The 21911-nt window shown below is 37.9% G+C and overlaps 1 protein-coding gene across 7 annotated transcripts in view; it reads left to right on the top strand.

Moving 5' to 3' along the window:
* Window positions 1-21417, top strand: part of LOC117962453 (zinc finger and BTB domain-containing protein 20-like) — a 145490-nt gene extending 124073 nt beyond the window's left edge. For 6 of the 7 annotated variants that reach the window (XM_059028427.1, XM_059028425.1, XM_059028426.1 and 3 more), the window contains 4 exons: window positions 96-210; window positions 5173-5340; window positions 15120-16736; window positions 18751-21417. In XM_059028427.1, the coding sequence (XP_058884410.1) occupies window positions 15140-16736; window positions 18751-19244 (2091 nt within the window). In that variant the 5' untranslated portion in view covers window positions 96-210; window positions 5173-5340; window positions 15120-15139 and the 3' untranslated portion in view covers window positions 19245-21417. The remainder of the gene's footprint in view (window positions 1-95; window positions 211-5172; window positions 5341-15119; window positions 16737-18750) is intronic. The other variant, XM_059028431.1, reaches the window with a different exon arrangement.
* The last annotated feature ends 494 nt before the right edge of the window (window positions 21418-21911 follow it).

Here is a 21911-nt window from a genome sequence, read left to right on the forward strand (position 1 = left end):
TGTATGTGCTTTACCTAACTTTCACAATGCCTGGCAACAATTTGCAATGGTATTGTAAGAAAACTAATTCTCAATTATCATTTTTTCATTGACAGCATTTCAGTAAAGTAATTGTAAATGTATACCGCTCCAATGAAGATCTGCAGTAGACCCCGGACTGACTTGCCTGAAGAGTGAGGAACAGACCAAAAAAAGACTTGAGCAGATACTGTAAGTATTTATTTTATTTATTTTGTGCTTGTTTGTGATTTTGTACTTGTAGTATTTTATACTTATAACCTCATTCTCACAGTTCTTAAATATTCATAATTCAAGTCTGCACCTGATGATTACATAAGTTTTTATGGACGAGCACATTTTTCAAGTTTGGATTTTACCAGAAGGGATCTTGGCAAACAATTTATCGCATACAGTAATGATGCATGTAACTGAAGCTGTACACAACAGGTGTCTTCCCTATCAGGGTTCCATGGCCTGTCAGGTTATCCTCTGAGGAATGCATATACCTAGAGACAGGGATGTAGTTGAGGCACCCTTACGTATGTCATCCTTCTTATCCAAATCAGGTGAAACGTGCAGAAGTCTTTTTAGTTACCGTGATTATTAGAGCCTGGTGATATATATGGAGGCTCCTGTCTGTCTGCCTGTCATTATGGATCTCACAGTTATATTCCAGCTTTCGAGGATTAAGATGATCTACTTTTGCAAGAGTTCTGGACTTCGATTAGTTTGTCTACATTTTCAGGACCTCTCATCTGAACTGTATCTTTACCTGTATATGTATTAAAAGAAGTTACTCCACATACAGTACATTTTTGTCATGGTGATCTACTGTTAATGTTTTTATGGCAGTGATAGTTTTGTAAGTTTCTATTTACAACTATTGCAGGAATATAGATTCTTTTGAATTATAATTATTTAAATATATGATAAAATCTGGTGCAAATATTGACACATTTTTTTCAGATTATGTATCTGAAAATGTGAACCATTCCTATTTATGGATGTGTTTCTAATTAATCAGGAAGCTGTGTTTTAGATGGTCTCGTATGTTAGAAAGCTGCTTCCACAGAGTTTTTAAAACTGTAGTGTCAAAGTTGAAAGTATTGGCTGAATCAATGAAGAGCACTTTTGTCTCTCTTCTGGGTGCCCTGCCATTCACTTCTTGACTGAAGATAATTTGTTATTCTGATATGAAAAATTGACAACATTGTTGCGGAACACAGATGTTATAATATTCTCTTTGTGAAGCTATAATTTGATAACTGGGAAAAAATGTGAGATGTGGGTCATCATTTCAACGGGTTAATTACCTGGACACTTTCCACAGGAGAAGTAAAAGTAACAGAGGCAGACATACAGAGCGACAGCAAAGACCAGAAAAGCTTTGAGAAAAGACAGGTTTGCAGGGGAGCAGTACAAAGAGAAATCGGTCTTGATTGGTGTTTTGGTTGTTGCAGTATCTCTTGGGCTAATTGCTGTAAGGGGTACGTCATTAGACATGATGTCACCTCTTTCATTTCTCGATTGTTGCTACCTGATTCTAAACAACCCTCAGGATATGTTTTTTTTTTAAATAAATAACTAAATAGAGTAGCTTCATTTTTTTTTTTTAGTTTTTTTTTTTAATCCATCCCCTTTTTTTGTATCATGTTTGCATGCATTGGGGGTTATTTTTCAATTGCCCAGATATTGTGCCTTTTATTTTTTTTTATATTCGGCCAATTGAGCGCCGCCCCGTGGGAGCTCCCGTCCACGGTCAGCTGTGGAATAGCCTGGATTCGAACTCGCGACATCCAGGCTATAGAGCGCATCCTGCACTCTAGCGAGTGCTTTTACTGGATGCGCCACTCAGGAGCCCATGTCTTTTATTTTTTGACAGTAAAATGGTTTTTACCAGTCAGTAAATCACAGAACAAGTAAGCAGTCACCAATACTTAGGCCATTTGCTGACCAGCTGATTTCAGGTTTCACAGTAATTTGGCAAACCTTCTTGAAAAGTTTTTTCTTTTTTTTTTCCAGACCAAAGGATAAAGTCCAAAGGTTAACCTAAACAAACATTTCTGTACAGTATGTAAAAAAAAAAAAGTCAAAAAGTAATCCTGGAGACAAACACAGGACTTCCATATTTATTTTGTAATTACGTTTTCAAAAAATAAAACAAAATAGATTTACATAAAACTAGATAAAGTGATTATACATTATTATAAATGATAATTATACAAAATAAATAAGACCGTAACATATTATCAATCATTGTAAGGCTTTTTATTTAGCTGAAGGTATTTCCCTCTGTCAGGTATTCAAAGACATTTTACTATGAAAGGTTGCTGTGTGTTTTGGGGGTTTTTGGGGTTTTTTTTGAGAGGGGGGTTAAGGTGTTACAGCAGTCAACATTATTATTGTGCATGGAGCCAGCTATGAAACCTGATTGGTTGGAATGTACAATACATTGTAAGTTCTTAACTCAAGATTCTATTTGATCCTACAACATACTGTAGCTTATTGTCTGCCTTTGTAAGTAATATTGGTCTATCATATATAAAACCATGAACGTAATGAAAAACAGAAGATGTGTATCAAGTGTATTTCAGAAAGAAACATATGGAAGTAGACTGTCTGGTCCAGTTTTGCCTTTTTGCATTGTTTTTTTGGATGAAAACATTATCTGTAATTAAATGAATATTTCTTTCTACATCCTTCAGCTGTGATAGATTAAGGTAATAATAGCATATAGGCTAACGTTTCCTTGCTTCGCGTTTTCATTTTTTTTTCAAAATTATCTTTAATATCTTATTTATTATTATTATTATTTTTTTTATTGGCCTTCGAAATTAGAAGTGGCCTGATTTATTTGTATTTTATTTATCAGAGGCAGTAATCTCCCTGATTAATTGCTGTATATGAGTCTCAGGGGATCTGTTTGCTTCTTTTTGCAATTACTATAACGAAATTTTTTGTCCAAGTATATGTGTCAGTCTGTTCTTGCATGTACGATAATACTGTCACTTTGCGGCAGTGATGTAGCCAATTGCCATGTTTGTGTTTCCCCACTGTTGTATCTGTGCTGTATGTGTAATGATATTAGAACATGAGGAAATGATAATGCCATGCATTTTGCCACTGACAATGGTATACAGTTGTGATTTGGGTATGAGAAAATAGTCTAATCTTGAACAAACTGATAAGTATGCTTAGTCTTAAATGCAGGATGCCTGTTGGATTACAAAAATCGAATCATAAAGTTGAATACTAACTGGTTATCCGTAATTTGTACTGTTGTGAAAAAAAGGAATGCATGTGTTAGTACAGATGGGCATGTATAATACTCCAGTGCATAATGCAATCTAATTTAGCTGTTTAGTGCTGTTTCCTAAGGAAACATTCTGCAACCCACAACAAACATTTATTGAAACAACGTCCAGTTAGGTTTTTGTAATCTATTGTCAGGTAATAAAAACTGTTGTTGTCAGGATAGTAGTTCTGCCATTTGGTATAATTTATATAGCTGTACCTGTAGTTCTTGTGTAATTACTGTATGACTGCATGGCTAATTACATTGTTGTAATTCTTTTTGATAGTTCTCTATACAAAAAGTGGTCTTTGGCTCCAACAAATATCTAATGTCATACCATCAGAAAAATAAGATAACTAAAGGGCCCATTGCGTGTATCCTTATAAAACCAAACGGCAGAGACATTTCACTTGTCATATAATACAGTTTTGAGAGCTGGCAAACTGGAAAACGTTGTGATCAATGCAGTTTGTCGTTTTTATTAAGGTGATTTAAATTCATATCTGTTGGTTTTGTATTCACTTTTTTTATATTTTGATTAGTGGTATGCAGATTTACAACACTAGATTCTGAAGGTTTAAAGTTCTGCTTTGAAGTACCTCATCACTTTGTGTTCTACAGGTTGGCATGCCTCCCATGGTCAACCAGCGTGAAGAAAGAAAGCTGTAGCAAAGTTGTGCTGTTTACCATATAATCCGATATGGTAGTGGTGGTTGACGTTCTAGTGATGAAAAAAAAACAAACAAACATTAAAACAAAACATTATGCTAATTATTTACTGCACAAAATAGTGTGGGTGACTTTTATTTCATTTTTTGTTAATCCTACAACAGTTTTTTTTCCCACAAATTCCTCATGCATAGTAATACTTCCTGTTATTCCTTAACCAGGAAGAAGATTACAGTGTAGCCCATAGCTAATGACATTCTGCCCCCTGGTGTCCCTCTGGATAAATGATCAGCAATGATGTAATCCTTCTATAACAAAAGATTGTGAATTTAATTAACAGAATTGTTGTATGATAAGGTCTTTTGTAACCTTTGGAAATGTATACGATTATTCTTCCTAGCACATAACTCTCACTGTAAAGCAGACAGCAAGTAGAGACAGATGGTACAAAAAAAAGGGTGTGGTTCTTCGACCAGTTGTCTGGAATAATGCCCTGTTCCTTCAGTTTCCAATGTTGTTACATTACAAAGCAGCTCACAACTGGGCATGCAACAAACAATTCAAACGACCAACCAGGGCCTATTTTAATGATTAAAACAGCAATAGACCTTACTGACACTACTAAGACGTAAACCTGGTCTAGTGCGGACATATGTCATTGTATTTAGTGTAGTTAAAAAGGGCGCCAATAAATCACATCTGGGGGAAATTAAAATAGACCCCACTATCTTTATCCATGATCTCTTTGCTTCCTCACTGCCCTTCAGCACAGGCCGTGGGTGTTGGCTCATTTTGAGATACACATTTTGCTTTGTATGTGCTAGTAGCAGCCCACTATGGTTGTAAATTATTGAACAGGAACGTATTTAAACGCTAGACAGTGTATCCTTACATGAACTATAAGCAGAAATAAACTTTTAGGACTTGATTTATTAATGATTCTGTATGCTGTTTGTAAGCTGCGCAGGGCTGCTAATTACTATCAGATGGTAGTCCAACATATTTTTGATAGTGTCAATTTAAAGTAGCATACTGAAGTATTTGAAACTGGAAATTGGGAAGAAAAAGACGAAAAGTGTTCTTTTTCAGGTTACAGTATTATTATTATTTGGTCTGTTCTAAAAACAGGCAGGGGGATGGGGTTTTGGAAGGACCTGGAGAGTGGAGAATACAACCTCTGTTCTAATGAGACCCCTCTTGTGTTCCAGCATAAACCACAACAGCTGAAAGACATTTGGTATCTGCAGAGAAGAATGAGATTACTCACTGGGGCAGACACTGCACCACGCTGGTCTTCCTGTGCCAGCAACCTGTAGCTTTCCAACTGCGACTTCACCAGCTTCACAAACACATACTCACCACAGCGTCATCTGACCGTAAGTGAGCGCCAATTCAATTAAAGGGGCAGCCACCTTTTTTTTTTTTTTTTTAACCAGTTATATATACTAGTTCTATAGTTACTGCTTTCTTTCCATTTAATTTGAAAGCTATGTGTGTGTGTGTGTGTGTGTGTGTGTGTGTGTGTATATATATATATATATATATATATATATATATATATATATATATATATATATATATAATATACAAATTAAAGAAAGTTTAGTAGAAAATGCTGTGTGTTTTTTTTTTTTGTTTTGTTTTGGTTTTTTTGGTCGAAATACAATAAATGCAGGAAAACAGAACCAGAAACCACAGGAGCAATAAAGGTTAAGGACTGATTAAAACATTAAAATGTAATTGTCATGCTCTTTGGTCTTTAATAATGCAGACTCCCACTCTGTAGGTCTGCCCATTCCCCAGGAGTGTGGCGGCCCATTTAGAGGCAAAAGTAACAGTCAGTAGCAGAGAAAAAAAAACTGCAGGTCTCGGCTCTTAGTACAAATGAAAGCCTGCGGCCTGTTCACTTCAACATTTTGTTGGTTACAGCATTTAACAGGGCATGGGGCGACGATATACATAGTTTCCTTTAAGGCTTTTGTAGAATGGGTATGCAGACAACTAGGATTTGACTTTCCCTTTAAGGAACTTGAAAAAAAAAACTGAAACCACAATTACAACATCGGTCACTGGCTGGTTCTACTAAACTCCCATTAGTTATATTTGCACTGGGACATAAAAATAATTTAAATGGAAGGCCAATTAGACAAGGATAGTGGTGCCCATAAATATTGACACTGTGAGGTTTCAGAAATGACGTAAATCGTTTAGCTGCCTGAATGTGCTGTTATTACTAATGCTTTCAGTTTTCAATGACTGTACACATTTTTTTTTACTGTTTATCTAAAATATAAAATGAGCAGTAATACTTTTAGTGAAGAATATCACACATAAGTACTAACACCCGTCCTGTGTATTTAAATGTGGCCTCACACAGCTTCTGGATGACCTGACATACAGTAGCATGTATTGTACAAGTCTGGGATATATTTTGCTACTTTTCTGAGCAATTCAATGCTCTCTTCATTAGGATCCAGTAATGCTCAGGTGAATTCAAAACTGGAGACTGAAGTCTGGGCAATGGACCTGATGTTTCCACTCCCAGTGTTAAAATATATCATTTTTTTTGTATGAAATTAATAGAAGTTGTCAATATGGGCACCACTGTATATTATACATTTAAAAAAATAAACACTTTGCATATGTACTGTGTGTGTGTGTGTGTGTGTGTGTGTATATGATTTTTGTAAAGACCCATATCGTTCCCTGGCGTGTCAGCACCATGCCGTGCCAGCATCCTTTGATAGCTGATACTGGCACGGCACGGCCAGAGCCAGGGGGTTGTAACGAAACGGAAAAAGTGTCAGGAAAAAAACAAAGAACTCTGTGGGAGGATTTTAAAATAATAACAAAAAAACACTGATTAAAACATGCTGAGAATGTAACATCCAAAAGCAAATGAATAACACCGTTAGGAACATAAGTGTCACTTTATCTCACTAGCCTACCAGAATAGAAATACATGTTTCCCAGTGCTGTGAAAAAAAAAAGAAAAGCATTTTGGCCATTCACAAGGCTTATATTGAAATGGAAGAGAGATAGAGGGAAAGTTACAGATTTGCAGCAGCTGAAAACCGGCAATTATTTGTAGATTTGCTTGTAGCAGAAAGGTTTGCTGTCACGCTATACTGTCCGTGAGTCTGCTGCTTTCCATGTACATAGTTCATTGATATTTTTATTCTGCTTTTGGTCATTTTCATTTTTTGTTCATGGAGTTCAATAGTTCAATAATTCATACATTTTCTGTAAATAAGATCAATAATTAAATTTAAACAAAACTTTATTGTCAAAGAGCGTTTATGCAAAACCAATGTGAATTTACAATATAACTTTATATAACTTTTAATATTGTTCTGAGTGGTAGTGTAAATCTTCTGTAGAGGGCTTTACGTTGTTTTTTACGAATGTTTTCCCTGTAAGTGTTTTTAATACAAAAAAAATTAAAACCGTCACTTAAAAAACAAAACAAAACACCGGCCCTCCAGGACGATTAAACATATCCATCTTGATGTGCCTTCAATACCAGGTGTTACCATGGTTACCACTGTACGTATTGTGTCATTGCTGTTATCTACACAGATTTATATATTTCATGGGGACAACTTGGCATACTTCCAGTACTATGCTGTTTAACTACCATGCTGACACGGTAGGGAAATAGTAATCGTGGAAACGAGGTAACAGTCAGATTATATAGCTTTGCCAGGTTTGCACACTTTTAATAATAACAAATAAACTAACACAGGAACAAATCAACAGTTAAAACAAAACACTACCAAACTATTCAAAATAAACAAACCCAAGCTATGGCTATCACTATGTTTTTCCTCTAGTTCCGCTCTCTGCTCCACACTCTTACTCAGTGCTGGGGGTGGGTCCTGGGGACCCACTGTCCTGCTGATTTTTGTTCCAACCAAGCTCTCAGTTACTTAATTGAACCCCTTAATTGAACTATAATTTGCCTAATCAGTGCTTTTTAATTATTTTAAACAGTTGGAGGTTCCAAGTTAAATATAAAATTATATAAGGAACTTGAATTCTCCAACTTTTTGTAATCTAAACAATTTAAAGTCAAATTCAGCTAATTATTAGTTCATTTAAGGCTTCATTTAAGTAATTGAGAGCTTGGTTGGAACAAAAACCAGCAGGACAGTGGGTCCCCAGGACCAGGATTGAGATACACTGCTCTTACTCAATCCTCTCTCTCTAAACCCGTGGTACTCAACTCTGGCCCTTGAGATCAATTCCAGTCCTGGTCTTTATTCCAACCAGGTCCTATATAAGTTAATTGCCTATTAGCAGCTTCAATTAACTACATTATATCCTGGAGTAAAAACCTGGACTGGATTGAATTTTGAGAGCCAGAGCTGAGTACCACTGCTCTAAACAAACATTTCTTCTGCCTTTTATACCACTAGCAGCTTAACCAGCTGCCCCTGTGTCCAGTTGTTTGACCTTCCATGTATAGTTCCAAAATGGGCACCATCAATTTCTCCCCATGGTCCTATAAACCCCTGTGTTACGGTAGCGCAGGCACACCCGCCACAATATATATTTATTCAATATATCTATTCATTTTGTTCAAGGTCAGTGAAAAGTTTTTGTCCTTCATTATAAATAATGTGTAAGTAAATACTGTACTGCTGAGCAGCAGCAGCTTCAAGCCTCGCCATTCTGTCATTTTGATTGAAGGGCAGTACCTTTTGAGGCAGTTCATTTTTATAATGCATTTGCTGCATAACCTCTTGCAAGTCCTTTACATGCAATACGCAACTTTTATTGTAATGGATTTGTATCTCTAATTAACAACCTATTAATGGTACTTAACGTGTATCTTGACTAAATAATGGTTCTTCCTCTGTTCATTAACAGTGTTCACTACTTTGTTCCTAAGCCACTGAAGTCTGCCAATGATTAATGTCCTCAGTTTAAATTGATTGTGTGACACAGGTCCACATACTTCACAGTAGTAAGCCACAGTATATAGCAACTGAAGATTAAGATGTTGTTTAGTGGATATCTTAAAAGTCCTTGTTTGTTTTAAAATCTATTTGCCGGTCACTTAATAGCATCATTGTGTTATAATTGTGCAGTTTCATTCTCAGTAGTGTAATAGTGCAGAGCCATACTGACAACCGGTGGCCTTTTTAAAGCCATAAAATCACAAACACAAATTTAATAAAATGTAAAATTTCTGATTGTATCCTGAACTCAGACAAAAAGGTAAAGGTACTTTACCTGAAGTATCTGCCAACACATGAACTTATTCAGTGTTCTTGTAAACTCTTTTAGTAAAGTTTTTTTTTTTTAGGGTCCAGAATTTTAAAGGATAGTTCCCTTTCATGTACGAAATGTTATTCCATTTCCAATTGGGATACGTGTTGCCCTATTTTTAGGGAGGAGGTTAGGTTAGGGGCAGTGTACGCTTTTTGATTTAAAAAAATAATGACATTTTCTATTTAGTTTATATACCTGAAAAAGAACTGTATAAGAAAAATAAATTTTAATTTATGACACAGTACATGATATTTTACTTTCGGTTGACAAAAAAAATGATCCTCTAATGTTAGCATAAGTTTTCCAGCGCACAATAAAGTATAGAAGGCACTAGCGTCAGCAAACTCCATTTATTTTCTCCTGTTTAAAACTTTAGTTTGAATTACAAATGCACATAAAGACAGCTCCGCACGGTTACACTAAAATACAGTGAATTGTTAAATGGCAGAAAAAATAGCCTACGCTTTTATTTGTTACTGTACTGTAGTCAGTTTGCAGATACCTGCACAATTAATTAAAATACAATGCATACAATATAATACATCTCAAATCTGTTTCTCAAACAGTACTCCTTACCAAACAAAAACCTTATTTTAAACTAAGACATACAGCTAGATTGAAAATCCTGCCTGTTACACAATACTGCTAGCTTTAATAGCGAAACTATATTAGAAAACACTACATATTTCTTGCAGTTTATGTGAAGTTACTAAAATACAACATATTGAACAAACTAATAATCCCATTTTATAATAATATGTATTTTTCAATATATAGCTATGGCCAAAAGTTTAGCATCACCTAGAATTAGGATTGAGACATTATATATATGTATATATAATATAGACACAATTTAGTTATTTTATTTAACATCATGTAATCAAAGAAACGACAAAATGATATCACAAAAGTCTACCAGTTTTTCGTTAAGTATATGGAAAACTACAAAACGGTATGTATTTCAATATGTTAACATTATTCAGCAGGTTTCATTTGACTTTATGAAGCAAAATGTGTTAATGCTGTAGGGTGATGCAAAACCTTTGTCTGTAGCTGTAAATAATAAACACACGTACGTCTCGGGGGGGGGGGGGGCTTGTTATAACATATAATTTACTTTAAAATGACTTGAGCTGCCTCTATCGTATCGGTAGATGGACTGCTATGAAAAATATGTCAAGCTGAGTACTAGCTTTGTGCGCACGGACAGTGATAGGAATCACAAACTGTTTTTTGGTGTTTTTTTAATACCTGCAAAACTCGCTAACATCAGAATCCAAACCATGCACTGAGTTTTTAACTTTCATTAATACGATGGCAGCCTTGATTCTAGCAGTTCAACTTCAGTTCATGTTCAAGTTGAGTAACTGTGCTACTGTTAAATCGATACCTGCTATGAATCATCAGAGTAATCCAGAGCAAGTCACAGCTCAAATATGCGGCTCTTCTCACTCTTCTGGGAGGATAAGTTTCCAAGATATCTTGGTGTCCAGCCCACACAATCACACCGAAGCTTGACATTTTCTCAACTAAATAAATAGGCTACAAATGTGGTTAATGTTTTCCAACCAGTAAGCAGCCTATCCGATTCAGACAAGTTAACAATGCAATTTAATGAATGCGTTACAAATATCAAAATACTTAAAGTATGTCATTATTGGATAGTTAAACGTTTTTATTATTGTTATTGGCTTAAATACATGTTCCAAAATGCAGAAATTATGCTAGGAAATTATACCGTTTAGACGCATCTCATTCTCCGCCTGGTCTGAGTCACATGTCAATTTAATAATGCCGGTAAGGGTCAGTTTAACGGCACAATACAGATTTATGAATAGGACAAATAATATTTTAATGAGAAAATTGCTCTCTAAGGGCACGTTATTCTAACATCACAATGAGGGATGTGTTTTGACAGTAAAAGGCATTTAGGCATCACCCGATGATATACTGTCATGTTAAATGCATTACTGGCACAATAAAGGAGACGGTAAGTTTCATGCATATGGACCTGACTGTCATAGATCCCCAGTACCCTGGCTTTGGGACCAGAGTGCTAAGAGCAGCCACTCAGTCTACCATTTGATGCACATACACCATAGTATGGGTTTACCCCACACATTTTATCTAGTTTTATAGTATATTTGTCATAGAACCCTTAAAATCTTGGATTTTTATATCAAAGTGCTAAGGGAAGCCACTCAGCCCAGCCTTTACAGCATGCATACTGAAGTGCAGGTTCTTCCCACACTTATGTCCAATGGACTATATGTCATAGATCCTCAAAAGTCCTGCACTTGCGATAGCTTTGGTATACTATCCCAATCGGTAATGCAATAACATTTTGCACGTGAAAGGGAACGTTAGGTTATATATCATACCAGTTCCCTGAAATAGAAATGTTATCCATTACCTTGCGAGGCCGCTGCGTTCACTCCCACACAGCGGGCCAGAATAGAAAATGGTGTTTGCAGCACTATATCCTCTCTGGGGCAGGGATGCCTGACACAGAGGTGGCTCTACTAGAAGCATTGACATACATGTTTAGGGAAATCGGGCTACACAGAGGTAATGGATAACATTTCTGTTTCGGGGAACCAGGGTTATGATATATAACCTAACGTAGCAGGGTTGCAGGTCATTGCATGGCTGGAGGGAGATATCAATCCATTAGCCCAGCATGGATTAAATACCCCCTGTCATAAGCTCAGTTCAGCTCAGAGTGATGCCTGTAGTGGTTGCCTAATAAAGACAGATGCTTTCTATATACATTCGTTTCCAGTCCTGCAGCCTCTGAAATGCTAAAATATGATTACATTTTTTTTTTTTTTTAAGTTGATTATTGTCTTAACAGAAGGTAGACTTTAAATTGCCAGGGTTCGCTGTCTTCATTAGGTAATGTAATCCTGTTCCAGCTTGCATTTTGGTTACCTATTATTGGACACTGCAGCAACTGTGATGTAAATAATTGCATAGAGAAAATATTAATCAGGATAGGCTATACAATTTTAATTAAAGTGGCTGCATCAGAATGCATTGTCACTCTATCACTCTTGCCATTTGGAATAATTCCACCCAAGAGTCAAACTCAGAAAAGGAATAGATTGAAAATGATCTTGTTATTTAATGAAGGCACTGAATCTTGACGTTGCAATTTATTTCTGTGTAAATTGAAGAATCATAATTAGGGAAGTTGTATCCAAATTATTTGTAAACCCCCAGTTAATATTCACTTCTACATGGTTTTTTTTTTTTTTTTTGCTTCTCAGTGGATATGGGAGCTGTTATAAGGCATAGAAAATTGATTTTAAACCTTAAAAGAAAAGCACTCGCATGTTATCTGTGGGGCCTGTAATATACCTGACCCAGGATAGATTTACTGAAGTGATTCCTGACATATGCTACTTCAAATGTGTCCTGACAGCCTCAGTGAATATAAAACTGCCACCATAAGTGACACCTCTTTCAGAAGCTGCAGTTTAAATAGACAGAACTGTAACATTGATACTGTAAGCTGGAGTAGCTCTGTGCAAGCAATTGTGTCTGAGACAGATCATGACCAGTGTCTTATGCAGCTCTTTAGCGAAGGCTGCTAGCAGGAGCATCAAATTGCTGGTGCAAGCTGCGGCTTCTTGCCAGAGGCCTCCACAGAACATTTCACTTTTCTGCACGCAACCCGCTTGCCTCCACAGCCCCTGAAGTCGGCACATTCTGCCACAGTTTCCACAAAAACGACTGCGTCGAACAGCTTCTTGGACCCTTCGCTTACGGGGTGTAACAACAACAATCACCGTTCTGAGCCCAAAAATGTGGCAGCGCCCCCTTCTAACTAACAGCCCTAGGGCTTTGCTGCCACAGGTCCAAGGCCATTCTCTCCAGACTCATCTGGACTACTAGCAGTTATGCACCCCAGACACCTGGGTGCTCACTACCATTCAGACTGGCTGCTCTATATAGTTCCAACATGGCACTCTCCCCTTTCGGGACGTGACCAAAACAACGGTCATGAATCCACAAGACCATATCTTAGTGTCTCAGGAGGTGTCAGCCCTGTTACAAAAACAGGCCATCGTACATCCTCTTGATGAGAGGGAGGGCTTTAGGTACATCCTGGAGATGAAATGGGATGGCGGCCTCAGACCGATCTTTGACCTCAGACAGCTCAACCTGTTCTTGAGGTGACTGAAATTCAAAATGCTGACAACGTAATATCTGTTGCAAGCAGTGAGGCCAGACGTCAGGTTCACTGACGGCCTCAGTGGATGTAAGTCAGTATCATAAAACTGCCACCAAAAATGACACCTCATTCAGAAGCTGCAGTTTAACTAGATTGAACAGTAACATTGATACAGTAAGCTGCAGTAGCTCTGTGCATTCGGCTGAGAAGGTGCATGACCCTCTGTTACCAGGAATGCTTTTCCTTGCTAAAGAAAATGTGAAAATGATATTTAAATATACAATTTTCCATCCATATTTTAATTGATCTTGCTAGTTACACAAGTTAATTTGGATTTAGCTGGAGTGCTAACCAATGCTTTTAAAATCACCTCTTAGCTGTATTAACATTATTACTTTTCTTGCGTATATTATTTTCCACCTGTTTTTCAGTATGTATTCATTTCAGATATGCAAATTTTTTAGATATAAAGCTATAGATGGACTGTAGATCACATGGTCTGATTGCAGCTAAATCATTGGGATTTGAACTACAACACATTCAATGATTAGGTAGCAGGAAGGATTTTAACTCAAATATCTGCTTATTCCAAACTGAAGTATAAAATACTAGCAGTGAAGTGAAATTTCGTTAACATAATTAAAGTGGGGCTAGTAATAATATTTCTAATGCTAATAAGAGGTAATATGTTGGTTAGTTTCAGTTTTCAGTGATATTGTAGCTTTAAAAGTATGATTTAGAGGTTTTTAAGGATGTAAAACCTTCCAAATTAAATGTATCTTTTTGCACTTCAAATCAACTCCAATCATAGCAATTACTGGGAGATCGAATGCAGATCATAATTTTGGTACGTAGCATAGGCAAATTTGAGATGGATGTTGCTGGGATGACTGCTGTGATGTTTAAAACATGTCTGTAAAAAAACATTGAGTAAAATGCACAGCTTTTACATTTTTAAAGTAGCTGTAAAGATATCCAGTTGTCTTGTAACCAGAACCCCAGCGGTACATAAAGTACAAGGGAGCCATGTCAGCACATTAACATTGCTTTTAAGAAAGATGCATTTTAAAAACCAACTGACAACATTTCTGGCTTTTCTGAAAATGTCTTATCCTGGCAAAAATTAAGACCAGTGCTCGCACATGCAAAGTGTCCTTGTAAAAACCGTGCAGTACCTGAAAGGTTAAGATATTTGTAGTAAATTGAGAGATAATCACATTATAGCCAAATGCAATTCAAAAAGTGTATAGGCCAGGAGAGTATCTTAAAGCAGATTTGATGCAGAGTGTGACAGACAGACAGATTGACACAATTAGCACAGACAGACTTTCTTTATTAAAATATAATCTGCCCGCCTTTGGATTTATCACAGCTTCTTTGTCGTATCAAGTACATGCATTTGGGGATGTTCTACCACTCCTCTCAACAGATCTGTTTCAACTGCTCAATATTTAAGTCTTCTTTTCAGGTCCTTATCCAAATTGAATGCTTGCTTTTCTACAACCCCTGTAAACATTCACAAAAACATAGTGCTTTTTGTTTTTTTTGTTTTTTTTAATAACATTTTGCATGTGAAACAGAATGTTACTTATTTAATTGAAAAATATATCTACCTAATCCCAATTCCTTAAAACAGGTTAATGTTGTTTATTTGGCTTACCATGTGTAATGTGGTAGTAATCATATTTGTTTTTGTGCCAGGTGACATCAGTTGCAAGGGGATGACCGAGCGCATTCACAGCATCAACCTCCACAACTTCAGCAACTCTGTACTTGAGACCCTCAATGAGCAGCGCAACCGTGGCCACTTCTGTGACGTGACAGTTCGGATCCATGGAAGCATGCTGCGTGCCCACCGCTGTGTGCTGGCTGCTGGGAGCCCCTTCTTCCAGGACAAGCTCCTTTTGGGCTACAGCGACATTGAGATTCCCTCAGTGGTCTCGGTGCAGTCCATCCAGAAGCTCATTGACTTCATGTACAGTGGAGTGCTGCGAGTGTCCCAGTCCGAGGCCCTGCAGATCCTCACGGCAGCCAGCATATTGCAGATTAAGACTGTCATTGACGAATGCACGCGCATCGTCTCACAGACCGGGGGCACTGGGGCCAGGGGGTACCCCCTGATCCCTGGGGACTCGGGCCAGGAGACGCCCAGGGGAACACCGGAATCTGGCACCTCTGGGCCCAGCAGTGATGCCGAATCTGGTTACATGCAACCTCACTCTCAGCATAGCTTGGACCGGATCTACACGTCCTTGTACACCTGTCCCGGGATCTCCATGCAGAATGGCACAGGAGAGCAGTCGTATTATGGAGGGGCGATAGTAGGTAACTACGAAACGTCTCTGGCACTCCAAAAAGACCAGCACGTGCAAGAGCCTGCCTGGATCACCCGCATCCACGAAAGAACACAGCAGATGGAGAGGTACCTCTCCACCTCAGAAACCACCCACTGCCGCAAGCAGCCCCGTCCAGTCCGCATCCAGACCATGTCGGGAAACACGCACATTAAGCAGGAGGTAGAGGACGACTATGACTACTACCATCAACAGAGGACACAGGTCTTGGAGCGTAACGAATCTGAAGAATGCACTGAAGACACAGATCAGGCAGAGGGTACAGAGAGTGAGCCCAAAGGAGAGAGCTTCGACTCTGGAGTGAGCTCCTCCATTGGGACTGAGCCTGACTCTGTGGAGCAGCACTACATGACTGTCTTCGGCAGAGAAGGCCACCAGGACATCACGCAAACAGAACAAACTGAACTGACCGAACACACACAGCAGGTAGAAGTCAATGACGACTCCTCACCTGAGCAGATGAACGATGTGGATGCCGACACAGGGGAGTCTCAGAGCGGGGGGGACGTTACCATGGTGAGCGAGAAGGGATCTCTACAGCCTGTAGCCAATCCCATGATATCAAAGCAGGTGCCCAGCACCCAGCTTTACCTTCGCCAGCTCGATGGCCTCACCAGCAACCTGAGAATGCCGCTGACCCTGACCAGCAACTCACAGGTAATTGGCACTGCTGGAAACACTTACCTGCCAACCCTGTTCGCCACACAGTCGGCGGGCAGCAACAAGCCCTTCTTGTTCAGCTTGCCGCAGCCCCTGGCTGGCCAGCAGCCCCAGTTTCTGACTGTTCCGCCACCCAGCTTGCCCCCCTTCTCCACCCCGCTGTCCGCACAGCAGCCCCCGGGGCAGCAAGCTGGGCAGAGCACAGCAAGTGGCCAAGGAGAGAAGAAGCCCTATGAGTGTGCACTCTGCACCAAGACATTCACTGCGAAACAGAACTACGTCAAACACATGTTTGTACACACAGGTTAGTATTGCTAAATCACTTTGCATGTGTTTGATGTCAGACTAGTGCAGTTTTACATGTTTGACTCTGCATTTCGTACACAAAACCGTTATGTTCTGTACATCAGGTATCTGCATTTGCAAAACCAGTAGAGCTGGAGATACCAATTTAACCATAGAAATGCCCCAGGCTGGGTTAATTGGCTTAATTTCTGGTTTCTGCTGGTGAAGTCCCAAGGTAGATTTAATAAGCTAACACGTTTTAGTTTTGTTTATTTTCTTGCTGGTTCAGAGAGATTCAAATGTGCACCATTTGTAAATAGTTGTATTCATGTTATTACAGGTGAATAACTCAAAAGCATATTGAACTACTTACTCAGTCATGTAAATGGTACACAAGATTTGTTATATTGCGTTATACTAAGCTATGTAGACTAGCAGATTATATAAAATTGCATATACATGTTGTGACACAAACAAATGGCTGACTTCATGAAACAAACAGCATGACATCAGGTCATGCATCTCTGATGGTAAAATTAGTCATAAAATACATGTAGCTATATCTGGTAAGGCTTTCAAAATATATCAAGGAAAGCTGATTCAAGACCATTTCTGGGTGGAACTTGGCATCAGCACTTCCTGGCTCCCATGACTTTCAGAAATGAACAGTATATTGTTAGTAATGTCGTTGCATAAAAGTGTCCTAAATGTCTGACAGAGACTGGACCCGATTAGACATTAATACTAGGCTCTGTCTTTTCTCTCAGACAGTCATGGGACTGCAAGAAGAGTAAGTGCCAAGCTCTTGCATTTCTTCAGGCAATAAAAAAATAAGAAAATAAAGGCAGGTTTAACTCAAATCTTTATAGTAACAGTGTGTTTCCTCTAAATGTCAAGTTTTGAGTAGTTCTCAGAAAATAATGACTGCCATCCATATGATTGTTAAACAATTCAAAACACACAAAGAATGTTTTATAAGTTATAATAAGTGTTTATTACAGAGTAGCACAAGTATAGTTCAGTATGTCTAGTGAAACTGCCTCATACAGTTTTTATTTAATTTAATTGTTTTATAAACAAATGCACACCCTTTTTAATCCTTTAATTTACAAAAATGTAATTGTTATGTTAAATGTGAAAATATGTGTCGCCATTTGAATGTTGATCTTGAGTCAGAGGAAAGTGCCTTAGATGATGAAAGATCTGTAACTCAAAGACATCTGCCACATTAAGAATTGTCTTTGCGATAAATACAGTTAGTCCCATATGGTTTCTTAATTTCACAGATGCTTACTTTCCAGACATTAAGGTACTGGAATAATTTATTGTCTCTTGATCTTGACCTTGGAAGTAACTCTCAACCTGTTGCTGGTCACACCAATGGAGTAAGAAAATCAAATTTCCGTGGTCTAAAAAACATACAGATATGGCCAAAAGTTTTGCATCACCCTATAGAATTAACTCATTGTGCTTCATAAAATCGAATTAAACTTGCTGAATAATGTTATGTTGACATATTGAATTACATACTGCTTTGTAGTTTTCCATATTCTTAAAGAAAAACTGACAAGAATTGAAATAAAATACTGTACTACCATTATGGCTTCTAGTAGATTTTTGTAGTTTCTTTGATTTATATGACGTTAAATACAAGATCTAAATTATGTTCATATAGTTTCTTAATCCTAAAATTCTAGAGGTTGCAAAACTTTTGGCCATAGCTGTACAGTATAGCCTAGGGTCTTTTGTTATGGTGATTGAAAATGTTTTCTTCTTCCTGCAGGATCACAACAGGTAGAGATTCCATAGGTCATATCAGGAAGAAATTTACATTGGAGTTTAAAGGGAATTACTTCAGTAAACCTGGTCTGCTTGAGGAAAAAACATTTTGCATTTATCTTTTCTTATTTTTGGTGTTTTTTTTTTTTTTTTAATAATTATTATTATTTATTTTTTTACAAATGTTTCATCAGTTGTTTGGATGTAATAGTTTTTTTTTTGTTTTGTAATGAATGTGAATTCTGTGTTTTTAGGTGAGAAACCACACCAGTGCAGCATCTGTTGGCGTTCTTTTTCCTTGAAGGATTACCTTATAAAACACATGGTGACGCACACAGGGGTGCGGGCGTACCAGTGCAGCATCTGCAACAAGCGCTTCACTCAGAAGAGCTCCCTGAACGTTCACATGCGTCTCCACCGCGGCGAGAAGTCCTACGAGTGCTACGTCTGCAAGAAGAGGTTCTCCCACAAGACCCTGCTTGAGAGACATATGGCCCTGCACAGCACAGGCAGTGGAGGCCCTGTGGCAGTCCCTGTCTCAGTTCCCGTCCTTAAGCCTGAACCCGGAGCTTTGGCTGGCACCGTCATGGCCGGGGGCGCTAGTGTAGGAGTGGAAGAGGAAGTTGGAGTTGCAGCTGAAGCAGGCTGCCAAGAGGGGACCACCTACGTGTGCTCAGTCTGCCCTGCCAAGTTCGACCAAATTGAGCTGTTCAACGACCACATGCGGATGCATGTCTCGGATGGATAAGTAAAAAAAAAAAAAAAAAAAAAAAAACCTCTTGAGAAAAAAAAAAGAAAATGGCACTAGAATTTTTTTTTTTTCTTATTTGGGGCATGAAGAGTTATGAGTTATAGACACTGGCACATTAAGTTACCCAGAGACAAGATTTGTTGGTATTCTTAAAAGAAGAAAAAAAAAAAAAAAAAGATGGTGGCCTTAAGGCTATGTAGTTTGTTAGTGGTCCACTGGCTGGATCCTGGCTACAGGCCTCTAAATGTATCCTTTCTTCTTAAAGTGGTTTATGTGTTGAACACTACAAAAGGCCTACTATCTCTAAAAAAGCAAACACGTATATACATACAGTAAAATAAAAAAAATATATGATTTATTTTTTTCCCATTTAAGACCTTTTTGGATGCTATAAAAGTCCAAGCTAACTGTGGTATACAGGCCTCTTGAAAAGTACTTGGTTTGTACTTGGTTTCCTTTCTAAAGTAATGATGGTCACAAGTTTGCCTTTTATATATATGATGAGAAGAGGAGCGTTATCAGAATGACACTGGGTTATTATTTATTGTACTCCTGCATCCAGCTGGCTAATGGTATAGAGGGATTAAAATGCAGCTGTCGTTAGGTACAAGACAATTATTACTTAATTGTGTGAACATGTTACTTATTAATTGAGGATAAAGGAAAGATGAAAAGTTGTGTTTTTCATACATGTTTGATGGTTCAGATAAAGTTTACTAAATAGAGGTGTGTTTTTATACAACAGTATTTAGGCAAAAATGTAAGATTGTTAAAGATTTTTTTTGGTTTTGTTTTGTTTTTTTGCATACACTGCCACTAATATTTTAGAAGACTGTTAGGGCTGTTTGACCTCTTCCAGTTAGAAAATGTGAGTTAAAAGAAAAAATTGAAAAAGGAAGGTTATATGTTTTGTTTTTATTATTTTATTTTTTAAGCATATTAATGTTGTGGTCGTGACAGCTTTAGACTTGTGTATGCTGCCTGGCATGCTGTCACTTTTGATTGCTGCTCCTGTTTATTTTAACTAACTTGCTTCATGCTGTTCTCGGCTGCTCTTTCAATCAACATTTTTTTTTTCTACCAGGGACAAAGATCACAGTAATAATAGATTGGATTAGGTTAGATTTAAGCATTAGTAGGTTTTTATTTATTTTTTTGAGAAATTTAGACTGCCCAGTTATTTTACCCACGATATTTTCTCCACAATTTAGAATGTCTAATCCCCTGCATCGCAGCAATTCTGCACACAGCTCAGGAAAACTGAAGGTTCAGTGGGTGCCCTTCAATCCCACGACCAAGCCAGTGAGCTAACAGTGCTGCAGGTGTCTGCCTTAGTTCACCAGGCGCCTTGCCAGTAGGGTCCGCTGTAGCACGATGAGGAAAAACATCCCCTGCTGGTTTAGCCTTCCTAACCCGCAGGAGCGCCAGCTTAGCACCGCCAGGACGTGTGTGAACAAAAAAACAAGTCTTTGCCTTTTTAAACTGTTGTGTTTCCTGTCAGCAATAATCATTGCACTGCCGTGTAAGTGCAGCAGGTGGTTGAAATGAAAATGCACTACTCCTGATACGTTAGCACCACCTGATGGCTCCAACAGCACATGCAAATTGTCCTGACAGAAATGACAGATGTTATGTAAGATGCAAGGCAAAATAAGTAACAGCAATCAAACAAAAATGCTTGTTAATACAGAGCTCCAAGTCAAGTCAACAAATATACCACCAGTTCAGAAGAATTGAAACACCATACATCCCAAAATAAGTGTGAGACATGGATAGTGATTAGGGAAGCGGTTCAGATTTCAGTGACTGGTGTAGTTTTCCTCTGGTGGTTTGAGTTGACGTGTTTCAGTCCAAGTAACACTGCTTCTGATAAACGCCATTAGCTGCAGCACCAATCTGAGTATTCGACCATGTCAATAATGTAGGCTACAGTACAAAACTAGTCTAATTTTACAATATTGGAAATTAAAAATTAGAATTTGCAAAGCTGAAAATCTATGGATATTTAAATAAATATCTGTCCAGAAACTTGAGAAGACTGCATCTTTTCCTTATAACCAATATATAACCAATAAGCGCACTACTGATACCAGAGTTATTGTAGTTTTTTATTTTATTATTTATCATGTACGATATGTAGGCATTAGTTTTTTGAAGTAAGAGCGTATAAGAGAACCCTACTTTCCTGATAATTAACAAATTAGATGTCTTTAAGCCTGGTTTTATTATTTATCGCTGTGTATTTACATGAGCAGTGTTAGCGCAAGCGTTTTAATTTCACTCTGCTACTCTGTGTGTGTGTGTGTGTGTGTTTTTTTTTGTGTTTTTTTTCTGTTATCCAGCAATGTATTGCTTCTTAGGGCAGTTCTTACTGTGTAGAAGAAAAGAGATAAGGCTGTAACTCTAAATTGAAAAAGCAACTGTTTGAAAGTTAAGAAATGTTGATGTTCCTCCTACGATTTGTAGTGTATTTTAGATGTCATGAACACAAACTGAAAAGTGCACAGTTGAAGCTGCTGTTTAATTTCAAGTATGGTTTTTGAAAGGATTATTTCGGCATACAGTACCAGGTGATCTATATAAAATGTATTCGGTCTTTTGGTCAGTGATTACAGTGGCTTCTCTTCCTGTATTGCTGAATTTCCTTTCCACAGTGCAGTGCAG

Source organism: Acipenser ruthenus, chromosome 8, assembly GCF_902713425.1.
Source record: "Acipenser ruthenus chromosome 8, fAciRut3.2 maternal haplotype, whole genome shotgun sequence".
NCBI classification, from domain to species: domain Eukaryota; kingdom Metazoa; phylum Chordata; class Actinopteri; order Acipenseriformes; family Acipenseridae; genus Acipenser; species Acipenser ruthenus.